This window comes from Anomaloglossus baeobatrachus, chromosome 12 (genome assembly GCF_048569485.1).
Source record: "Anomaloglossus baeobatrachus isolate aAnoBae1 chromosome 12, aAnoBae1.hap1, whole genome shotgun sequence".
Taxonomy (NCBI): Eukaryota; Metazoa; Chordata; class Amphibia; order Anura; family Aromobatidae; genus Anomaloglossus; species Anomaloglossus baeobatrachus.
In genome coordinates, this window is record NC_134364.1 from 103608908 (window position 1) to 103628584 (window position 19677).

The 19677-nt window shown below is 43.0% G+C and overlaps 1 protein-coding gene across 3 annotated transcripts in view; it reads right to left on the reverse strand.

The window, feature by feature from the left end:
* The window catches only part of LOC142257848 (uncharacterized), a 35593-nt gene continuing 15916 nt past the window's right edge, over positions 1 to 19677 (reverse strand). For 2 of the 3 annotated variants that reach the window (XM_075330098.1, XM_075330097.1), the window contains exons 7-17: positions 17995 to 18063; positions 17714 to 17863; positions 12792 to 12881; positions 12071 to 12145; positions 11880 to 11963; positions 10404 to 10478; positions 9807 to 9893; positions 5725 to 5799; positions 2912 to 2983; positions 992 to 1084; positions 1 to 104 (exon numbers count right to left, since the gene is read on the reverse strand). In XM_075330098.1, coding sequence (XP_075186213.1) covers positions 37 to 104; positions 992 to 1084; positions 2912 to 2983; positions 5725 to 5799; positions 9807 to 9893; positions 10404 to 10478; positions 11880 to 11963; positions 12071 to 12145; positions 12792 to 12881; positions 17714 to 17863; positions 17995 to 18063 — 938 coding nt within the window. In that variant the 3' untranslated portion in view covers positions 1 to 36. The remainder of the gene's footprint in view (positions 105 to 991; positions 1085 to 2911; positions 2984 to 5724; positions 5800 to 9806; positions 9894 to 10403; positions 10479 to 11879; positions 11964 to 12070; positions 12146 to 12791; positions 12882 to 17713; positions 17864 to 17994; positions 18064 to 19677) is intronic. The other variant, XM_075330099.1, reaches the window with a different exon arrangement.

The following is a 19677-nucleotide window of genomic DNA, read 5'->3' on the forward strand; positions in this document are numbered from 1 at the left end:
AGTCACCATTTATTCTTTTTTTTTTTTTAATTTTTGTTAAATTTTGCAAGTTGAATCACGTGGAGCTCCAGATTTGGATTCTTCTTGGCCTCTCTTCCTTATCACTGTAAAAAAATAGGCAAACAAAAGTAAAAAAAATAACACAAAATTATACAACCAATTTATGACAGCCACAGGGATCCCTTAATGATGCCTTCCACAACAAACCATTAACACATAATTGCCAAACTCTTAGGGATGCCCCTCCAAGAGGCTATTGATAGTGAGATTTGGAGCTGTGGACCCTTAAAGACCATAACTCCTCCATACTCCTCCAAGCCTTTTCCAAATCTTCTACTGGGCTTTACACAGAAGAAACCCTCTAAAAGTGAGAATTTTTGAAGAACTGGGATCAGGGATGGTTTGGAAGCTGCTATCCATGACTGGTAGACTTTGGAGTTTGAGAAGTCTACCCTCTTTAGCTCAATGTGGACACATGGTCCCATAATAGCATTTTTCATTCAACACCTAAAACTGTACCTGGCTTGTCGGGGTATTTGGTTTGGAAGGGTAAAATTAGGAGGAGCAGCCATATTGGTAGTCAACGTTGAATTAGTATTTCCGGAAACTGTAGCTCCTCAAAACGATTTAAAGTTGACATTCTACCATCCAATTTTGAGGAGAAACTAAAGACGTTTCTTCCTTTCCGTAACTCTTGGCTTGACATTTCTCAAGATGACGTTTATAAAATGACCAGCTTTAGAAAACCATGATTTGGGGATATTCTGGGAGATGTGGTTGTGATGTGAATTCAGTACTTTTTAAAAGCAATTTATTTGGTTTGCCAAAACCTTGAAACAAGTTGGTGTTTCTGCCCCACTTGGGAAGCTCTCAGGGGGCAGGATTTAAGAAAACACCCAAATATATCAACTAATATGTTGGTAAGTTGGTGATTGTATTGTCCTCCTTTGCAGAATAATTTGAGTTTCCTATAAATATAACAGACAATTACCTGGCTGCCTTTGTATCAATTGTGCTTTAGACTTTGGCATGAAATTTTTGTTCTTTTCCGTTGATGGTGATTTACCCAAATTTTGTTTATGACCTACAAGTGAAATATACTGTATAAACATATATTTATGTCAAGAACTTAATTTATAAATCATTCAGGATCAGGATCACGGCATTGCCTACTCTACAGTCATGGAGCACACATGAATAACTAAGGTTCCTCTACGATCCATTTCAAGAAGAACACAGTAGAACCTAGGCCTGCATCTTCTACTGACGGAAAAAGAGGATATATAACCTAAAAATGCATCGACGAGACCCATGTGTAACATCATTAACCAAGTCCAAGTTTATCTAATGTCCAAAAAGATGAACTAATTCATATCATTGTCCCACAAAATTTGGAAGAGAATAGAATGTCTGTCATGAAGCCACCACCGATAGGGCACGTTTCCAAAGACATCATGACCAAAATGAAAGCAATTTTCATCTTAAACCTGAAACATGGTAAGATAAGCTCTAATGAAGCCTGATATGAAACGTTTCAATAGATATATTGAGATTCACCATGACCAAAATGAAAGCGATTGTCCCCTAAAACCTAGAAATGATAGGATTATTGTAGCTCCAATGAAGCCATCACTGATTTGACACCTTTCCATAGATATCTTGAGATCCACCATAATTAATTTTTGAAAGCAATTGTCCCCTAAAACCTTGAAGACAATAACATTAGCTCTAACGAAGCAACTACTGATATGACGCCTTTCCAAAGATATCTTGAGATTCACCATGACAAAGATGAAAATAAATGTCTTGTATAACCTCGAAAAGGATAGGATTACTGTCGCTCTAAGGAAGCCAACACTGATTTGACACCTTTCCAAAGGTATCTTGAGATCAACCATGACCAATATGAAAGAAAATGTCCCCTAAAACCTGGAAGAGGATAATAATAATAATAATAATTTTATTGATTTATACAGCACTATTAATTCCACAGCGCTTTACATACATTGGCAACTCTGTCCCCATTGGGGCTCACAATCTAGAGTCCCTATCTGTATGTCTTTGGAGTGTGGGAGGAAACCGGAGAACCCGGAGGAAACCCACGCAAACATGGGGAGAACATACAAACTCCATGCAGATAGTGTCCTTGGTGGGATTTGAACCCAGGACCCTAGCGCTGCAAGACTCCAGTGCTAACCACTGAGCCACCGTGCCGCCCACGGATAAGATTAGCTCAAATGAAGCCAACACTGATATTACGCCTTTAAAAAGATATCTTGAGATTCATCATGACCAAAATGAAAATGTATATCCCCTAAAGCCTGGAAAAGGATAGGATTACTGTCGCTCTAATGAAGCCACCACTGATCTGACACCTTTCCAAAGGTATCTTGAGATGAACCATGACCAATATGAAAGAAAATGTCCCCTAAAACCTGGAAGAGGATATGATTAGCTCAAATGAAGCCAATACTGATATTACGCCTTTAAAAAGATATCTTGAGATTCATCATGACCAAAATAAAAATGTATATCCCCTAAAACCTGGAAAAGGATAGGATTACTGTCGCTCTAATGAAGCCACCACTGATTTGACACCTTTCCAAAGATATCTTGAGATCCACCATGATCAATATGAAAGCAATTGTTCCATAAAACCTAGAAGAAGATAGTATTAGTCTATCATAAGGCCACCACTGATAGAACACCTTCCTAGAGAGATCCTAAGATCCACTGTGATAGATATGAAAGCAATTGTCCAATCGAACCTTGCAGTTGATAAGATTAGTCTTCGTCAAGCCACCACTGTTAGGACAACACTCCTAAGAAATCCTGAGATCCACCATGACCAATATAAAAGATTTTTCTTTGTAATTTGCTTGAAGTGACTATATAAAGATAATAATATTACCAGTACTCTTCTCTATGACTTTGTCCTTACAGTGTGTTTCAGCATGGGGCTTCCTGAATGGCTGGTAGTTCTCTATAATTAGAAAGTGTATTTTCATTTTTGATCTCCGTTTACAAGAAAAAATAACAAAATGATCAATTATAGATGTATGGATCAATTCATAGAACTCCGCTCCAATGTCCGGGTCAGCAGAAATTGTCAACTAGACAGGAGGTGGGGAAAACCCTTAACTTACGCCAATTACTAACTTACGCCACTTACTAACTTATGGTGTGTGGTGTGAGATTTTGTCTTAGCTAGTGCAACGTTATCTGTGCGACATGACTCGCAGATGATGATGTGTCATCCCCCGCTAATCAAAAGCCGTGTTGGGAACGCTGAAAGGTAAGAAATTCATGGGCCCTTACATTCAGCCACCAGGTACCACTTAACTGGACACTGGAAAGGAGTTATCACGGGTATGTCACGGGTGACAGAGACAGTCATGTGGTTTCTGGCCATAGAAGGTTACAGCATTTGGCTGCACAGAATCTCCCTGACTTTCCATTGTTCCTGCTGTCTGTATTCATTGGTATAAGTAACTTTCCTGCTTCATTCATCGATCCCCTTTTGGACCCAGCAGGTGCTAGGTGGAGCTCCACCTAGCTGCTGATCATCAGTACTATCTGGGTGCTTAAATACCCCTTCCTTGCACTGGTGCTGGTGATATTTTCAGTTCATTCAAGCCTTGGTTGCAAGCAGGTGGCTTGTACTCCCCTGTGGTATCTTTGATGAAATTCTACCTGTGTCATCTGTGGATAAATAGTTCATGCATTTCCCCCCCTGTGTGTCCTCCATGTGTCTTCTTTAGTGTTTTGTGGGGTTTACAAATAGCTTATCCCACCCCTTCCCTATTTAGGGCCCAGTACTAGGGATACCTAGGGTCAGGTATCTGGCTCAGTGCATAGGTGCGGAATTTATCTAGGGTGGTGAGAGACCCCAGGGACCAGCAGTAGGTTTGGTGAGGGGTCACCATCTCCCCTTTCCCTGGACACAGGGTATCCTTTCCCTTTACCCGTTTGCTTGGTACTTCCCCATACTTAGTGAGACAGGAATTCTGCTGTCATGTCACAACCAGAGCCCACTCCTGCTACTTCTGCTTTGATCACCAGGCGATGCCGTGTTCCCACCGTGGACAGTGCTGATGATAGGAGAGGAGTCGGTGCCAGTGGCTCTGGTGGGCACAGGCTCCGCTCATGCACTAAGCTGGATTTCCCTGAGACCTGCAGTACCAATGGCTGACTGTAGGTGGCGTGTGTCTTCCAGCTGATGTTACCATCATTCAGCTTCAGCCAATGGAAAGACATCACACCTAATTCCCCCTCCTGTCTGCTGGTCACTGCCAGAGATAGTTTTGAATTCCTGCTTCCTGGTTCCTGTTCTGTTTTGTATGGGGATTTCTGTGTTTTGACCTCTGTCTGTTTTCTGACTACCCTTCTGCCTGCTGTTTATGTACCTCGCTGCCAGATCCGTATTTGACCTTTGCCTGGTTTACTGACTGTGTCCTTGTCTTCCGATTTTGTCCCTGTTCTGCATAACCTGGTTTTACTTTGCCGGACTAATACTCTCATCTGGACTGCAGCCTTCCACAGGTAGTGATCTCCGGGGCCATGTGTAATTCCTAACCCTGTATAGGGGGTTAAAGGGTTTCGGGGTTCACGGGGTCCTGCTTTGTGAGCGGCTTTCCTCTAGCCTGTCCGTTACATACAGTCTGAAGTCTGTGGTTCCAGGAAGGCATTACACCTGCGAATCAATCTTCTCATCTCTACTATTTTAAAAAATGTAAACTATTCTGGATTTACTAAGTGATTCAGTGTAAGAAGCTGAGCAGATTGATATATTGATATATGACCTTGGGATTAAGGCTACGGGGCAACTCACATTGAAATCCAAATTTTATGGAGGCAGAATCTCTCCCTAAGGAAAGGGGTTAGGGCTACGGCTAATAAAATGATAAAAAATAAAAATTTAAAACAAAATTCTAACAATGTATAATTTACTTTTTTTAAAATTTGATGTCGGAAAAAAGGAGAAACAAATTAGATGACTAAAGTGCAAACTATATACAATATATGTGCTTATTGTAGACTGGTGGAAGGGACTTTTGGGGTAGAAATGGTCTATGGGTTATGGAGCCGAACATTCTTGCCTTGCCCAGTTTCCATGCTACACCACTACATAAAAGGGTTTTCTCTGTCAAATTCCATACAAATACAACAGAAGAGAAGTCATATTATTATCGAGTAGAGCTAAAACATTTTGAGGTCCCTGGCAGTAGACCATGGCAGCTGGACCAGAGACATGAAAGCCTCTTTCTATTTTTACCTGCTGGCATTATTGGTGCCGCTTCTGATTAGAATGGCTAACTCAACGTCATCATTGGGATTTAATACGCCCATAATGTTGCATTGGACCTACTAATCAGAAGAAGCACCAGGGATACCGGTAAGAGGGAGAAGAATGTTCACAGGTTCTGGACCAGCATCCATGGACTTCCAACACGACCACTGGACAAGGCTCCTGTATATCTTCACCCAACTTCTACTTCATTGGACTAGAAATATTGCTTTTAGGAGATAGCTCTGTAAATACACCATTTTACAGAGCTTCTACATGGAGGCCTTGCAGGTCTCCACTAATGCACCGGTTTGGTTCTCCTCTACGTTGTACAAATTTATCAGATTTTATGGTATACGAGATGACAGAACAATAACTATTTTCTGTGATTATCTACATATAAGTCTATTATTAATATCATATCATTGTATCCATACCAGTATTCTTGTCCCAGGAGATGTCATACTTTCTTTGCCCTCTACCTAGAGGTCTTCTAGACACATAGTAGTTATCTGAGGAAAACCGTAAGAAGATTTTGAATGAGGTTGAGCTTGTTTTATATGTATGTAAACATATGTATCCCATCAAAAAAACATTTTTTGCAACCTTGTAAGAAGACCTATTATCATATGATCATAGAGATGAGCACAAAGATGCACACTGTCCTGGTTTAGTGTCCAGTCTGGTTCTCCGTGGCAGTTTGAGCAGAGAAGTCTTCACTTCTGCACCCGGTGTCCTCAGCAATGAATCCTAGGTGCCTTGAGTTTGCTAGGATCCTCAAAGTCATAATTCGGCCCAATAAGCGCTAGAGGCACATGCATGCTCGGTCGGAGTATACCGGGTGCAGAAGTGAAGACTCTTGCTATTCTCATGGTCAATCTGTTCACACTGTCATTCTCACACTATTCTGGATTTTCTCATTTTGTTATGGTAATTTTCACTCTTAATTATTTTTTTTACTATTCTCCAAGTCATTCTCATACTATACTCTTAGTCGTTCTCACTCTATTTTTTTTTATTATTCTTCCATGCCCTGTTTTCTTTCTCATTTTCGTACTATTTTTGTCACGACTGTGTCACAGCCTGATGAGATCTCAGGGGAATCTGGGATCAGAAAGGCACAGTGTATTATTCATCGCAGATCCGCTTTAGTGCACACTCGTTGTTTACCATGAATTGAAGCTTATTTAATTCTATATGGTGTTGAAGGGGCTAAGGTTTCTTTCCATTCTACTGTGATTTAACAAATAGTTGTAAACTCAGCTGCAGTCATTCCCTTCCACTATTAATATCCTCTCCTCACTACTCCCTTTGTCGGCTATAGCTTATACCTATGCTGTACACTTTGAAGTCTCTGTCTCTGGAGAAGCTGAGGTGTCACTTCTGTTGCAGCTGAGAGGTTCCTGCTGGAGAAACTGTGGAGTGTCATTTATTGTGTCTTTGCCTTCCTGGTAATATCTTAAAAGAGTGGTGGGACTAGCATCTTTCTGGCTTTCACTAGTTAGGGTGAGTTCAGGGCCAGCAAGGGCCTAGACATGTGATGGTGCACGGGGGAAGGACCTATTTAGGGATGTTAGGGAGTGCAGGGATAAGCCTCAGGTGAGTGTTAGGAAGTGACCTGGCTCACTTTTCTCTAGCGCCAGGGCCTTCCTGGTGCTCCCTCTGTGTCACGCTGTCATGCGAGTACTCCTGTGCCTCGCGTGACACCTGCATGCAGTCACATTGTGACAATTCTCCTGTTCATTCTCATACTTTATTTTTAATTAATATTTTACTATTCTCTGAGACTTTCTAATATTATTCTGTTTTTTCTCACACATTTTTCCTGGATTTTCACATTTTATTCTTCTGATAATTTTCATATTATTTTCCTATTCATTCTCACTTTATGCTCTTGATTATTTTTTTTACTATTCCCTGTGTTATTCTCCATAATATCTCCTCGTTCCTCTGATAATATACTGATGGTCAATTCTCATTCTACTCTCTTGCTTTTTCTCTATTGGTCACCTGATCATTCTATTCTATTTTCCTCGTCTTCCTCGTACATTTCTCCCGGTCATTCTCATTCTATTCTTCTGGTCTTCCTCGTACTTTTCTCCTGGTCATTCTCATTCTTTTTTCCTGGTCTTCCTCGTACTTTTCTCCTGGTCATTCTCATTCTATTCTCCTGGTCTTCCTCGCACTTTTCTCCTGGTCATTCTCATTCTATTCTCCTGGTCTTCCTCGTACTTTTCTCCTGGTCATTCTCATTCTATTCTTCTGGTCTTCCTTGTACTTTTCTCCTGGTCATTCTCATTCTATTCTCCTGGTCTTCCTCATACTTTTCACCTGGTCATTCTCATTCTATTCTTCTGGTCTTCCTCGTACTTTTCTCCTGGTCATTGTCATTCTATTCTCCTGGCCATTCTCATTCTATTCTCCTGGTCTTCCTTGTGATTTTCCTCTGGTCATTCTTATTCTATTCTCCTGGTCTTCCTTGTACTTTTCTCCTGGTCATTCTCATTCTATTCTCCTGGTTTTCTTCGTACTTTTCTCATTGTCATTCTCATTCTATTCTCCTGGTCTTCCTCATACCTTTCTCCTGGTCATTCTCATTCTATTCTCCTGGTCTCCCTTGTACTTTTCGCCTGGTCATTCTCATTCTATTCTCCTGGTTTTCCTTGTAATTTTCATCTCTTCATTCTCATTCTATTCTACTGGTCTTCCTTGTAATTTTCTTCTCGTCAGTCTCATTCTATTCTCCTGGTCTTCCTCGTACTTTTCTCCTAGTCATTCTTATTCTATTCTCCTGGTCTCCCTTGTACTTTTCTCCTGCTCCTTTTCATTCTATTCTCCTGGTCTCCCTCGTACTTTTCTCCTAGTCATTCTTATTCTATTCTCCTGGTCTCCCTTGTACTTTTCTCCTGGTCATTGTCATTCTATTCTCCTGGTCTTCCTTGTACTTTTCTCCTGGTCATTCTCATTCTATTCTCCTGGTCTTCCTCGTACTTTTCTCCTGGTCATTCTCATTCTAGTCTCCTTGTCTCCCTTGTACTTTTCTCCTGGTCATTCTCATTCAATTCTCCTGGTTTTCCTTGTAATTTTCTTCTCTTCATTCTCATTCTTTTCTCCTGGTCTTCCTTGTAATTTTCTTCTCGTCAGTCTCATTCTATTCTCCTGGTCTTCCTCGTACTGTTCTCCTGGTCCTTCTCATTCTATTCTCCTGGTCTCCCTCTTACTTTTCTCCTAGTCATTCTTATTCTATTCTCCTGGTCTCCCTTGTACTTTTCTCCTGGTCATCCTCATTCTATTCTCCTGGTCTTCCTTGTACTTTTCTCCTGGTCATTCTCATTCTATTCTCCTGGTCTTCTTTGTACTTTTCTCCTGGTCATTCTCATTCTATTCTCCTGGTCTTCCTCATACTTTTCTCTTTGCTTCAGTCGCCACAGAGTATTGCACCTGATTTGAGGTGTAATGCTACACCCAGATTCTGAAGACGTCAGTACCGGTTACACCACATACACACTCAACTACACAACCAGGTTGCCCTCCCCAATGGGAGGGTAGGGTCTTAAGGCTGCCTTCAAACATGAGGGGCACCACCAACTAGTGACAGGAATCCGGGGAGGGGCGGACACTTAGGGGGAGTCAGGATCCAACACAACAGTTAGGGGGTTCTCAAGCAGCAGAGGAAAGGAGCAGACGTGTCTCACTGGTGCTCCGGTGGGACAGAGGAGTTCACACTGTTGCTGCAGGGAGAGTGAAACTGCTCCCTCGGAATCGGTGCCACACAGGGTGCCGGACCCTAGGGAAGATCACACTTCACGGTGGTTTTCCAGAATCTGCCGGGACAGGGAGGTTTCAAGGTTCCCTGGCAACAAAGAGCCCGAAAGCGTAGTACCAAGATCGGATTCGGGTCCGACGGAGTCCATCACACCAAATGACCAGTATTACCCGGGCGAGCGGCATTAAAGACTGAGTAAACCACCTGGAACTGCAGCAATTGGTTTGGAATTTTTATTACCGGCGCCGCCGCCCCATGCCTCGGCGCCAAACGCCATCACTATTCCTCTCATCATCCTCCCCAGGGACCGCTCCACCTTTGGGGAGCGATACCATCTCTGGCTGCTACCACCATCCACCCTGGAGGACAGCGACAGCAGCGGCGGCTAAATCCCTGGCTGCATACCACAGGTGGCGTCACGACATTCATCCTACTACTACCCCCACCATCTTCTCTCCTTATTGGTGTACACCTCAGGGCACGAAGCCGGGCAGGCCACAGCAACATCCCAAACCACCACACCAGCCCGGTGACGAGTAATTCAGGTACGAGATACTGTGTGCCTGATGACCCCTGCCCCCTGGATGCTACACATTCTCATTCTATTCTCCAGGTCTTCCTCGTACTTTTCTCCTGGTCATTATAATTCTATTCTCCTGGTCATTCTCATTCTATTCTCCTGGTCTCTCTCCTACATTTCATCTGGTCATTCTCACAATATTCTCTAAAGGCAAAACAACCAGCAACTGTTACCTCTTGACTTTTGCTCTTCTTCATAACGTGGAGTTAGGACTTTCCTCTTCTCCTCTGATTTTTTCTTTTGGTTAAACTGATAAAACCCTTAAAGGAAACAGATGTTTGCAAAAAAAGAAGAAAATGGTCAAACATGGTTGGTCATTTATTAGCTGGATGGTCCAAAAGCTGAAGCCTTTGAGAGGAGTTGCACCCATGGAACCATGATATGCTTTGATATAGGATTAATCCATGAAGAGGGCACGAGGAATGATATAGCTGGTGAAATATATATTGTATAAGTCACCAATTTTCTAAGTAAATACTGTGTTTTCCCAAAAAGAAGACCTACCCCGAAAGTAAGTCCTAGCTGGAATTTTCTGCCTTTTTTGGAATAGGCTTAAAATATAAGCCGTACTTCAAAAATAAACCCTAGTTGTCGTTAATAGTCAAGTATCCGGGCAGCTAAAAAAGTTAAAGGATACAGCAGGACATTTCATAAAAGAAAACACTTTTGGATAACGGCTGAATGGATACTGCTCTAAGTGAAAACCAAAGGATCCCAGAGATTCCTATATGTCTCATATTAGTTAGTAATTGTAAAGATTAAGCTTATACCGATATCCTTCTCTTCAGGGGGATACGTCCTCCTCCATCCTTTTCCAGTAGGCTTTCGGGCTGGTTGGTAAGTGTCTGAAAGGAAAAGCATATATGTACAGTTTGCGTAAAACATAATTGTCTTTTTTTGTAGGTGTAGGCATAGCAGGTAAAGTGTCCCTTGATTTTTTGAAGCATAGTTCCATTAAAACCTTGCCAGTATTTTCTCCATTTCTACCCATTTGTCTCCAGACCACCTGCTGTTAATAGTCAGCCAAGTCCGGATACCAACTGGTGGTGTGTTATTGCCCACTTTTAGTATTTACACCCACCTGGGGTCATTACCCCTTGTCTAGAAAATCCCAGACAAATGGCTCATGCTGTCATGTTTCTTTTTTTCCACATTGTTTGAGTTTTATGGTGGGTGGGTTTTGTAATGCTCGCAGGTGCTGTAGAGGCTATTAGGATTAGTGGACCTACTGGACCACTGGGAGGGCCAAGCTTACCCTTTAATGGGGGGGGCTTAACTAAGTGCCAACTGCAAGGTAGACAGCAGGTTTCACTCCCAGGGTAATGATCGAGACTGTGGCAGCTGACTACCATGACAGGAGACAGACTCTGGTACGGATACAAAAGCGGGAAGGTACAGGTGGGATGACCTGGGAAGACAAGCAGGCAGGTATGGACAGGTATGATGAGAATGGCAGGGGCAAATAGGTATGTGAAAGCAATCAAAGGTGAAGAACACAGGGGTAACGGGACCTGACAACTAGCCAGCTGACTGAAACACTGACTAACGAGGAGTGTTCGCAGGCACCTCTCCTAATGGGAGAGTGCCTTAAATACATAGTGCCTATGGCTGAGATGCATTTCCAGGAAATAGTGCATATCAAGAGGAGGGCAGGAACGCTTACCCTAAGCACACATCTGGTAGACCTGGGCTGTGTGCACAGGCCGTGGGAGAAGAAAGAGGCAGCAGCACATGTGTAGGGTGTGGGGGAGGACGCGATCCGGCCGGGGAGGTGAGTAAGTCGATGTCCCGGCAGGAACACCGGTGATGTAGGTTTTTTTACTGTCATTTTTAATTTCTTACTTTTTAATGCATTCTCTTGGGACATAAAAATGCAATTTTTACAGTCAGCTTTTTTTTTTAATAATGTTTGCCATATGGATTAAATTTTAACTTTTGATGGGTCAGACTTTTACAATTTATGCATTTTTTATGGCGTGTTTTTCATAGGTTTTTATGGACATCCTGAAAAATGCTCGTAAAAAATGCACGTAAAAAATGTTTTCAATTGCAGAATGTCTGTAAAAGAAACCTTACAAAACTGCCAACTTTGCACTAAAAATGCTTTAAAAAACAAAAAAATCACAGAAAAAAAACACCTAAAAAATGCAATAATCAGAGTCAACTTAACCCATTTTTTTATTTTTATTAATTTTTAGCATGGCCCTGTATATTACAAAATGTAGACAATAGTCCTGATAACTCACCAGAATGTCTATGGTCTTCCTGCTGGTGATAGGAGATATTCGAGGGTTTGTTGCCTCGTCTATGGACAACTGGTTTATTGTCCTCTGAAAAGAAGTCAAATTATAATTTCTGATCCTTTTGTTTCTATACAGGGGATCGGGGGGTAGAGGAAATGATGATACTACACTACAGTGTATGTAAGAATTACTACCGATATTCTTCTCTTCATACATGTAGGTCTTCTTCCATCCTTTATAGTATGGCTTCCTACAAGGCTGGTAGTTATCTGAAAATAAATGTGTATTTTTTACATTTTTGCCAATGGGTCCGGACTTTGGCTGCATGGTCCCATGAATCAAAGGACACCATGGCCAAAGGTGGTCTTTAGGGGGATGTCCTGCCGTGTGTTTTGAGGATGAGGCTCCATGCAATTACCACGTGCAAGTTGTTACCACCTGTTATCAGAATTTTTCAATCTCACTGTAGTTTTGTATGTTCTCAGCCCCATGGAATTACGCTGAATGGACATCTGCCCAAATCGGTCAACGGCCCTTCTTCACCCCTTTGTTCCACGACTCATATTAGGGTCCCCTCTCCATATTGTTACAAAAGACAAAGCATCCCGAGTAGCCAGTAGCCATGAAAGGCCTCCCTACTGAACACATATACTCACCAAATGGCAATGCACTCCCTAAGATGTAGACATTGGGTGCAGTAATTGCAACCGAGCCTTGCGACCAGAGGGGGCGCAGAGGCTCCCCTGCCACATAGGAAGTCTCCAGCATTATAAATGGCACATGGCAAGTAGGGTTCAGGTACAAATTTAGCAGGGGCTTCAATGACTTTGGCCATTGCCCTTGTGCTTGCTTGTCTTAACTGAACCTTATATAGCAAAACGTATAAAGGCGTAAATGTGCGAGTCTAATACATACCGTAAATATCCCGGTCTGCCTGGTAATATTCATCATAGTCAGTGTACCAGAATTTTTTTCTCCATGTTTGTCCATCTTTCCTATAATCTCCTAAAATAAAATAAACATTTAAAAATTCAGTATATAACATTCGGCCCCTCGCTCCCGGTGTATAACATCCAGACCTTCACCCCAGGTGTATAACATCCAGCCCCTCACCCCCGGTGTATAACGTCCGGCCCCTCACCCCCGATGTATAACATCCAATGCCTCACCCCCCGGTGTATAACATCCAAAGCCTCACCCCCCGGTGTATAACATCTGGCCCCTCACCCCGATGTATAACATCCGGCCCCTCACTCCCAGTGTATAACATCCAGACCCTCTCCCCCGGTGTATAACATCTGGGCCCACACCCCCGGTGTATAACATCCGGCCCCTCACCTCTTGTGTATAACATCCGGGCCCTCGCCTCTGGTGTATAACATCCGGCCCCTCACCCCTGGTTTATAACATCCAACCCCTCACCCCGGTGTATAACATCCGGCCCCTCACCCCCGGTGTATAACATCCAAAGCCTCACCCCCCGGTGTATAACATGAGGCCCCTCACCCCGATGTATAACATCTGGCCCCTCGCTCCCAGTGTATAACATCCGGCCTCTCATCCCCGGTGTATAACATCCAACCCCTCACCCCCGGTGTATAACATTCAGCACCCTCACTCCCAGTGTATAACATCCGGCACCTCACCCCGGTGTATAGCATCTGGCCTCTCATCCCCGGTGTATAATATGCGGCCCCTCACCCCCGGTGCATAACATCCGGCCCCTCACCTCTGGTGTACAACATCCGGGCCCTCGCACCTGGTGTATAACATCTGGCCTCTCATACCTGGTGTATAACATTTGGCTCCTCACCCTCGGGGTATAACATCCAGCCTCTCACCCTCAGTGTATAAATCCGACCCCTTGACCTTGGGTGTATCATCTGGCTCTGTAAGAGTGGTGGACTGTGACTGTCAAGTTCCTGCCCCTGAAGACACCAATCGGGTCATTGAATTGTCTTGTTTTGTAATTTGAATAATATCTTGTGTCTTTTTATAAATATTGTGTCATATGAGTTATATTATATTGCGATGTAGAGTGTGAAAATGCATAATGTAATGTTCAGTATTTATATTAGGATGTTTAGTAAGGAAGTTGCTGGACTATAGGGCCAAAATTAGTTAATTGTTGAGATTAGCGCACCCTGGGAGGAGTCAGCTGAGAGGGAAAGTGATGGTTCCTTCTAGGAGTCAGTAAAGGTCTAGCGAGCCAATGTTTCAGACATGTAGTCAATCGGTTGTGAAGGTCACATACAGTGGGTGGTTTGTGCAAAGGAGACAGAGGGCAAGATAGTGACATTCTTAGGAGAAACCGCAGACACAGGGTGGGAACAGAGTTGTAACTAGAGACCGATCCTTGAATGGAGTTGACCCAGAACCTAGCAACCAGACAACTTAAACCATCAATGTGCTGGGTGATATCTACTGGTGCAGTACTCTAGTAACCAGGTCCCTTAACCACAAGGTTCCGGGTTAACCTCTACTGGAGTGCTAACATAGTCAACTAACCGAGCGGTTTCCCACTAGACGTCTGGGAGCACAGAGCTTTACATCGGTCAATATGGGACCCCTGAGGAGACTGGATGTGGGACTACAGACAAGGAAGGTGACTGTCACACTGTGTGGTGTAATGCTGGACTGGGTTGCACTGGAACTCACCGGCCCAGTTAGATCGAACCAAGTTGCACTGTGTCTGTGTAGCACCCAGGAATATGGGGTACTCGGTTTCGGGCAGTGTCTCTAAGGGGAATGTCATGATGGTGGCCGTTACCCGGTTCCGTGCCCTGGACCCTTTTTGTAATGGGGGGTATTTACAGGGGATTTATGAATAAAGTTATTCGTGACGCCACTTGCAGTGTTGCGGTTAAGTGTAGGGAGCCGCCGCTGCAGGTTTTGCTGGGGCTGATGGGATGTGCAGCTGTAATCACTTCGGCCCTCTGCAAGTAGGGTATTACTTCTCACGAAAAATGTAATACAAGGAGAGCTCAAAACTGGTTCACAGACTAAAAACTCCTTAATATAAAAAATATCAATTTTATTAACAAAAGCATTTAAAAACACTTCCACATTATATAGAAAATATTAATTGGTGCCATACAAAGATTCCAACATATATCCCCCTTATTATTCTAGTCCTATGTGTTACCCCAATTAAGGAGCAAGAACAAATGTCAGTAAGGCGCAGTATACAAGTATATCCCTAAACAGTCCAATAGTCAAGGGTCCTACAGTCAAGATCCCTAAAAGCAGCACTTTTTTTACCCTAAATTAGTCGGTTCTGCACTGAGATATAATTCTGTATATACTGCCACTTCCTATATTAGTGAGGAGGCTGTCAACCTTCTACCCCTAATCGACCCGACGCGTTTCCCCTTCAAATAGAAGGTTCTTCAGGGGTCATCAAAAAGTAGTATAGAGAAATACAATTAATTTATACATTATCCTCCAATCATACAGTGAATACAGACATAGTTTTTGAATCCCTCTGCTACCGAACGATCTTATTACTGACCATCCGTCCCTGTTTTATATTGTGGGCATGTTTGCCCGTCTTATTAATGGACGACTTGTCCTCCTCTACTTAGGCGGACTTACCCGATGACGTGTCAGAGGGAGGTCTTTACTTTCTGACGCGGCTGTTGCCGGCGTCCTTAGCAGCGGAATTCCGGAAGTGCTGTGACGTCACAGGAAGCTTTCTTCCCTCCGGCTTCCGCTGCTGAGGACCCAGCGCCGCGCGTCTCGCAATACCCCGGTTTGTATGATTAACTTAATGAGGGGGCGTCGGTTCATTGGGGTCGGACCTCCTATATAAGATTCATACCCTGCACTATTTTTTATCGTCCCCCGACGAAGCACACGGAGCGAAACACGTGTTGGGACGCCTGGTCCCCACGTGTTACCCTGGCCCTCGGCATCATATCCTTCTGGTAGGTTTTGCTCGGCTTTGGCTAACAACTGCATTGGCCTTTCTTGGCCATTCTTACTCTCCTTGAGCTTTTTCTGCCTGATGTCACTTTATTATGGTATGTCTGCCGCTACTCAGTAGAGACCTGTTCTCCTGAATGAATGCTTGGGACACGTGGGGTTTCCCCTCCAGCACCAATTCCCTTGGTCCTATGTTTGTGTATATATATGTATGCCTATGTATTGTTTTCCCTTACAGCCTTTATAATAAATATTTATATATTTTCACAATATGGCTTGTGTGGGTATATTTGCTACTTGGCAAACTGAAAGACTCTTTTTTCTTAGTTTTATTCAATTGTAGAGTTGTTGCCTTTATTCATCAAGTGGCCCTCTTTGATTTATTTCACTTCCTATATTAGTGAGGAGGCTGTCAACCTTCTACCCCTAATCGACCCGACGCGTTTCCCCTTCAAATAGAAGGTTCTTCAGGGGTCATCAAAAAGTAGTATAGAGAAATACAATTAATTTATACATTATCCTCCAATCATACAGTGAATACAGACATAGTTTTTGTAATCTCCCCAAACAGAGTACATCAAACAAATGATCTTCAGATTGTACATATGACTATTATAGTCTCCTCTGGTGCTGTCGTATCTTTAGTCTCCAAGAATGTCATCTCATTCGGGACAAGGCTGTATTTTCAAGGTGAATGATGATGTCACCTATTAAAAACATGCCCATTCATAATTCCCCTTCAGCAAGCTTTTTCCTTTTCAGTGTCCGTGTAGATAAATGGACTAGAGTCCCCTCAGGTTGCAATTGGCATGTCCTGGTCCAAATAAGTTTAAAACTATATACCAGCATGTAGTTGGGGCTCCCTGTGTTGTTCAGAGCGTGCCCAGCCTCTGCAAAATCCACATGGAGACAGCGTTCAGCCTTGTCCCGAATGAGATGACAAAAATTTGAAAAATATTTCTATAACGGGAATTCTCTGTTCGGTAATATCCACGCTAATATTTTGTGGAACTCTGTGTTACCTGGCAATTCCTTCTGTCCGCATGACGGTAACGTGAACCCTGTGGGGATGGAGTCTCTGGTCCTGTCCCCAACTCCCTGTTGCTACTGAGTCTTCGAATTCTGTAGGGTCAGCAAGGTCCTTGATGGTGCCCCTTTACTGTGCAGGTGTTAACAGGTCGGCTTGGAGCTCTTTCCTGTCCTAGGGTCCTGTACACAGTTGTTGTGTAGTTCCGGGAGTACTACACGGGCAACTACCTCTCCTGGGTACCAGGTCACTGTCAACCCGAGTCAGGACGTTGCTCAGTCACCACTCCACACTCCTGCTGTCAACTCTGTTCTCTCTGACTACTCTCCACAGTCTGCCCCTCCCACCTGGTCAACTAGTGTACTGGAGTGGCTCCACCTCTAGGCGGCCATCCATTGGTCCCACCCAGCTGGGTATGGGGGATTTGTTGGGGTAACTGGGATTACCTTGGTTCTTGGTGTTACCGGCACTGGGGTTTGGGTCCCTAAGGGGGTAAGTCCTGCATCCTGGTGAAGATGCAGAACCTTGTAGCACCCTGATGGTCTCAGGGGCGCTACATCTGTTCATTCTAGGTAAAACTGTAATGTGCTGGAAGGTACGAGCCCACTATCAACCCCATCCAACATCACATGGGTGAACTAGAAGGTGATGAAGTCTGCCCTCACAAATGACCATTTGGGTGAACAGGCCAAAATGTCCCACAAAATATTGCAGGAAACCCTCCCCAGAAGAACGGGAGCTCATATATCTGCAAAGGAGCCATCTCCATATTAATGTCTATGGATGGAAACTTAGAAAAGCTCCTGGAAGTAGATGTGGAGGGGGCCCATACTTTTCTTTGCATAGTGTATATGATGTAAAAGTTTGGAGATTGCTTATCTCCTACCTCTATAAAAGTGCTGGTGCCCCTTCCAGTAGGTGGATCTCTCTTGTTTGGATGGCGAGTCATGAGGCTTTGGTGGTGTCTTGCCGGAGTGACTTCCATTTTCGTGTAGAGGAGCGGTATGATAGTCAGCTGTTATTTTCTCTTCGTCTCCTGTGAAATGTGAAGTACTAAAAAGTCACTAATGTACATACAACTAATACTAGACGAAAAGTAGAAAAGGCACCAAACTCTAAATAACCCCGAGATAAAATGTAAAAGGTTAGATAAGGAACATTGAGTACCTTTGTCACATAAGGGCGCTGATTGTTTCTTCTCAATAATAAGAGGCTCATGTTTGGGGCTATCACCTCCTGCCATCAAAATAAAAAAAAAATCACTTCTGAAAATATACAGTATTTGTCATATTGTTGCTATTTTATATTACAGTAGGGTCTTGAAACAGGTCTTTGCATTTCGCTCCCAGTTTTATTTATGTGGGATGTCGCGGGGCACTTATACTCATTGCTTTGCTATGATGTCAATGGTAATATATATATAGTGGGTGAAATAAATATTAAACACATTACCAATTTTCATGGTGAGTATATTTCTAAACGTGATATTGACTTTAAACTCTCACCAGATGTCGGTAATTACCCACCTACTCAACATAAGCAAAGAGCTCAAGCTATAGCTAACCATAAATTTAATTATGTGTAATAATGAGAAATGATATAGGGAAAAAGTATTGAACACATGAAAAAAGAGAGGTGCAAAAAGTCATGGAAATTTAGGACACCAGCTGAAATCTGTCAATCCCGCAATTTAGTGAACAATAATATCAACTAGTTCAACTAATGGCCAATAGAAAGGTGTCATTACCAAGTACCACACAAGAAACATCACATAATGAGTAAAACCAGTGAGCTGTCTCCAGACCTTTGCAGCCTTATTGATGCAAAACATACTGATGGCATTGGTTACATAAGAATTTCTAAACTACGGCAGGTTCCAGCGATCACTGCTGGGGCCATAATCTGGAATTGGAAAGGACATAATTTCACCATAAACCAGCCATGACCAGATGGATCCCCACCAGATTTTAGACAGAGGAGTGTAACAAATTATCAGAAGAGTTGTCCAAGAGCCATAGACCACCTGTGGAGAAGTATAGAAATACCTGGAATCAGCAGGTACAGTTGTTTAAAAAAAAATAAACAATAAGTAATGCACTCGCCCTCCATGGCCTGTATGCACGCTCCCCACACAAGACTCCACAGCTGAACTAAAAGCAGGTCCAAAAACCATTTAAAGTTTACTCAACACCATTCTGTAAAGCATGTGAAATACTGGGAGAATATAGTCTGGTCAGATGAGACCAAAATTGAACACTTTGGATGCCATAATACACAACATATTTGGAGGCCAAAAGGCAAATCACCTCAAAAATACCAACAGATAAGTTTGTTGGTGGGGACATCATGGTGTGGGGCTGTTATTCCGCAAATGGCACTGGTAACCTTCACGTGATTGAAAGAAGGATGACTGGACAAATATACGAAGAAATTCTTGTTAAAAATCTGCTGCCATCTACCAGGATGATGAAGATGAAATGAGGGTGGACATTTCAGCAAGACAATGATCCCAAACACACCGCCGAGGAAACTCTCTATTGGTTTCAGGTAAAAAATAAATCTGCTAGAATGGACCAGCTGATCACCGGAGCTGAATCCAATAGAAATTGTATGGAAGGAACTAAAGCTCAGAGTTCAGGACGTGAAGAGTGTTTATGTGGTAGAACAGACCAAAATCACCACTGAGCAATGCAGGCGACTAGTTTATACATACAGGGGGTATCTTGAAGCTTCATCACCAACCAAAGCTTTTGTATGAAGTATTTTAGTAAGAGTGTTAAATACTTTTTCTCTGTGTAATTGCTCATTATTACACATAACTTTATTTATGGACAACTATTGTTTAATTTC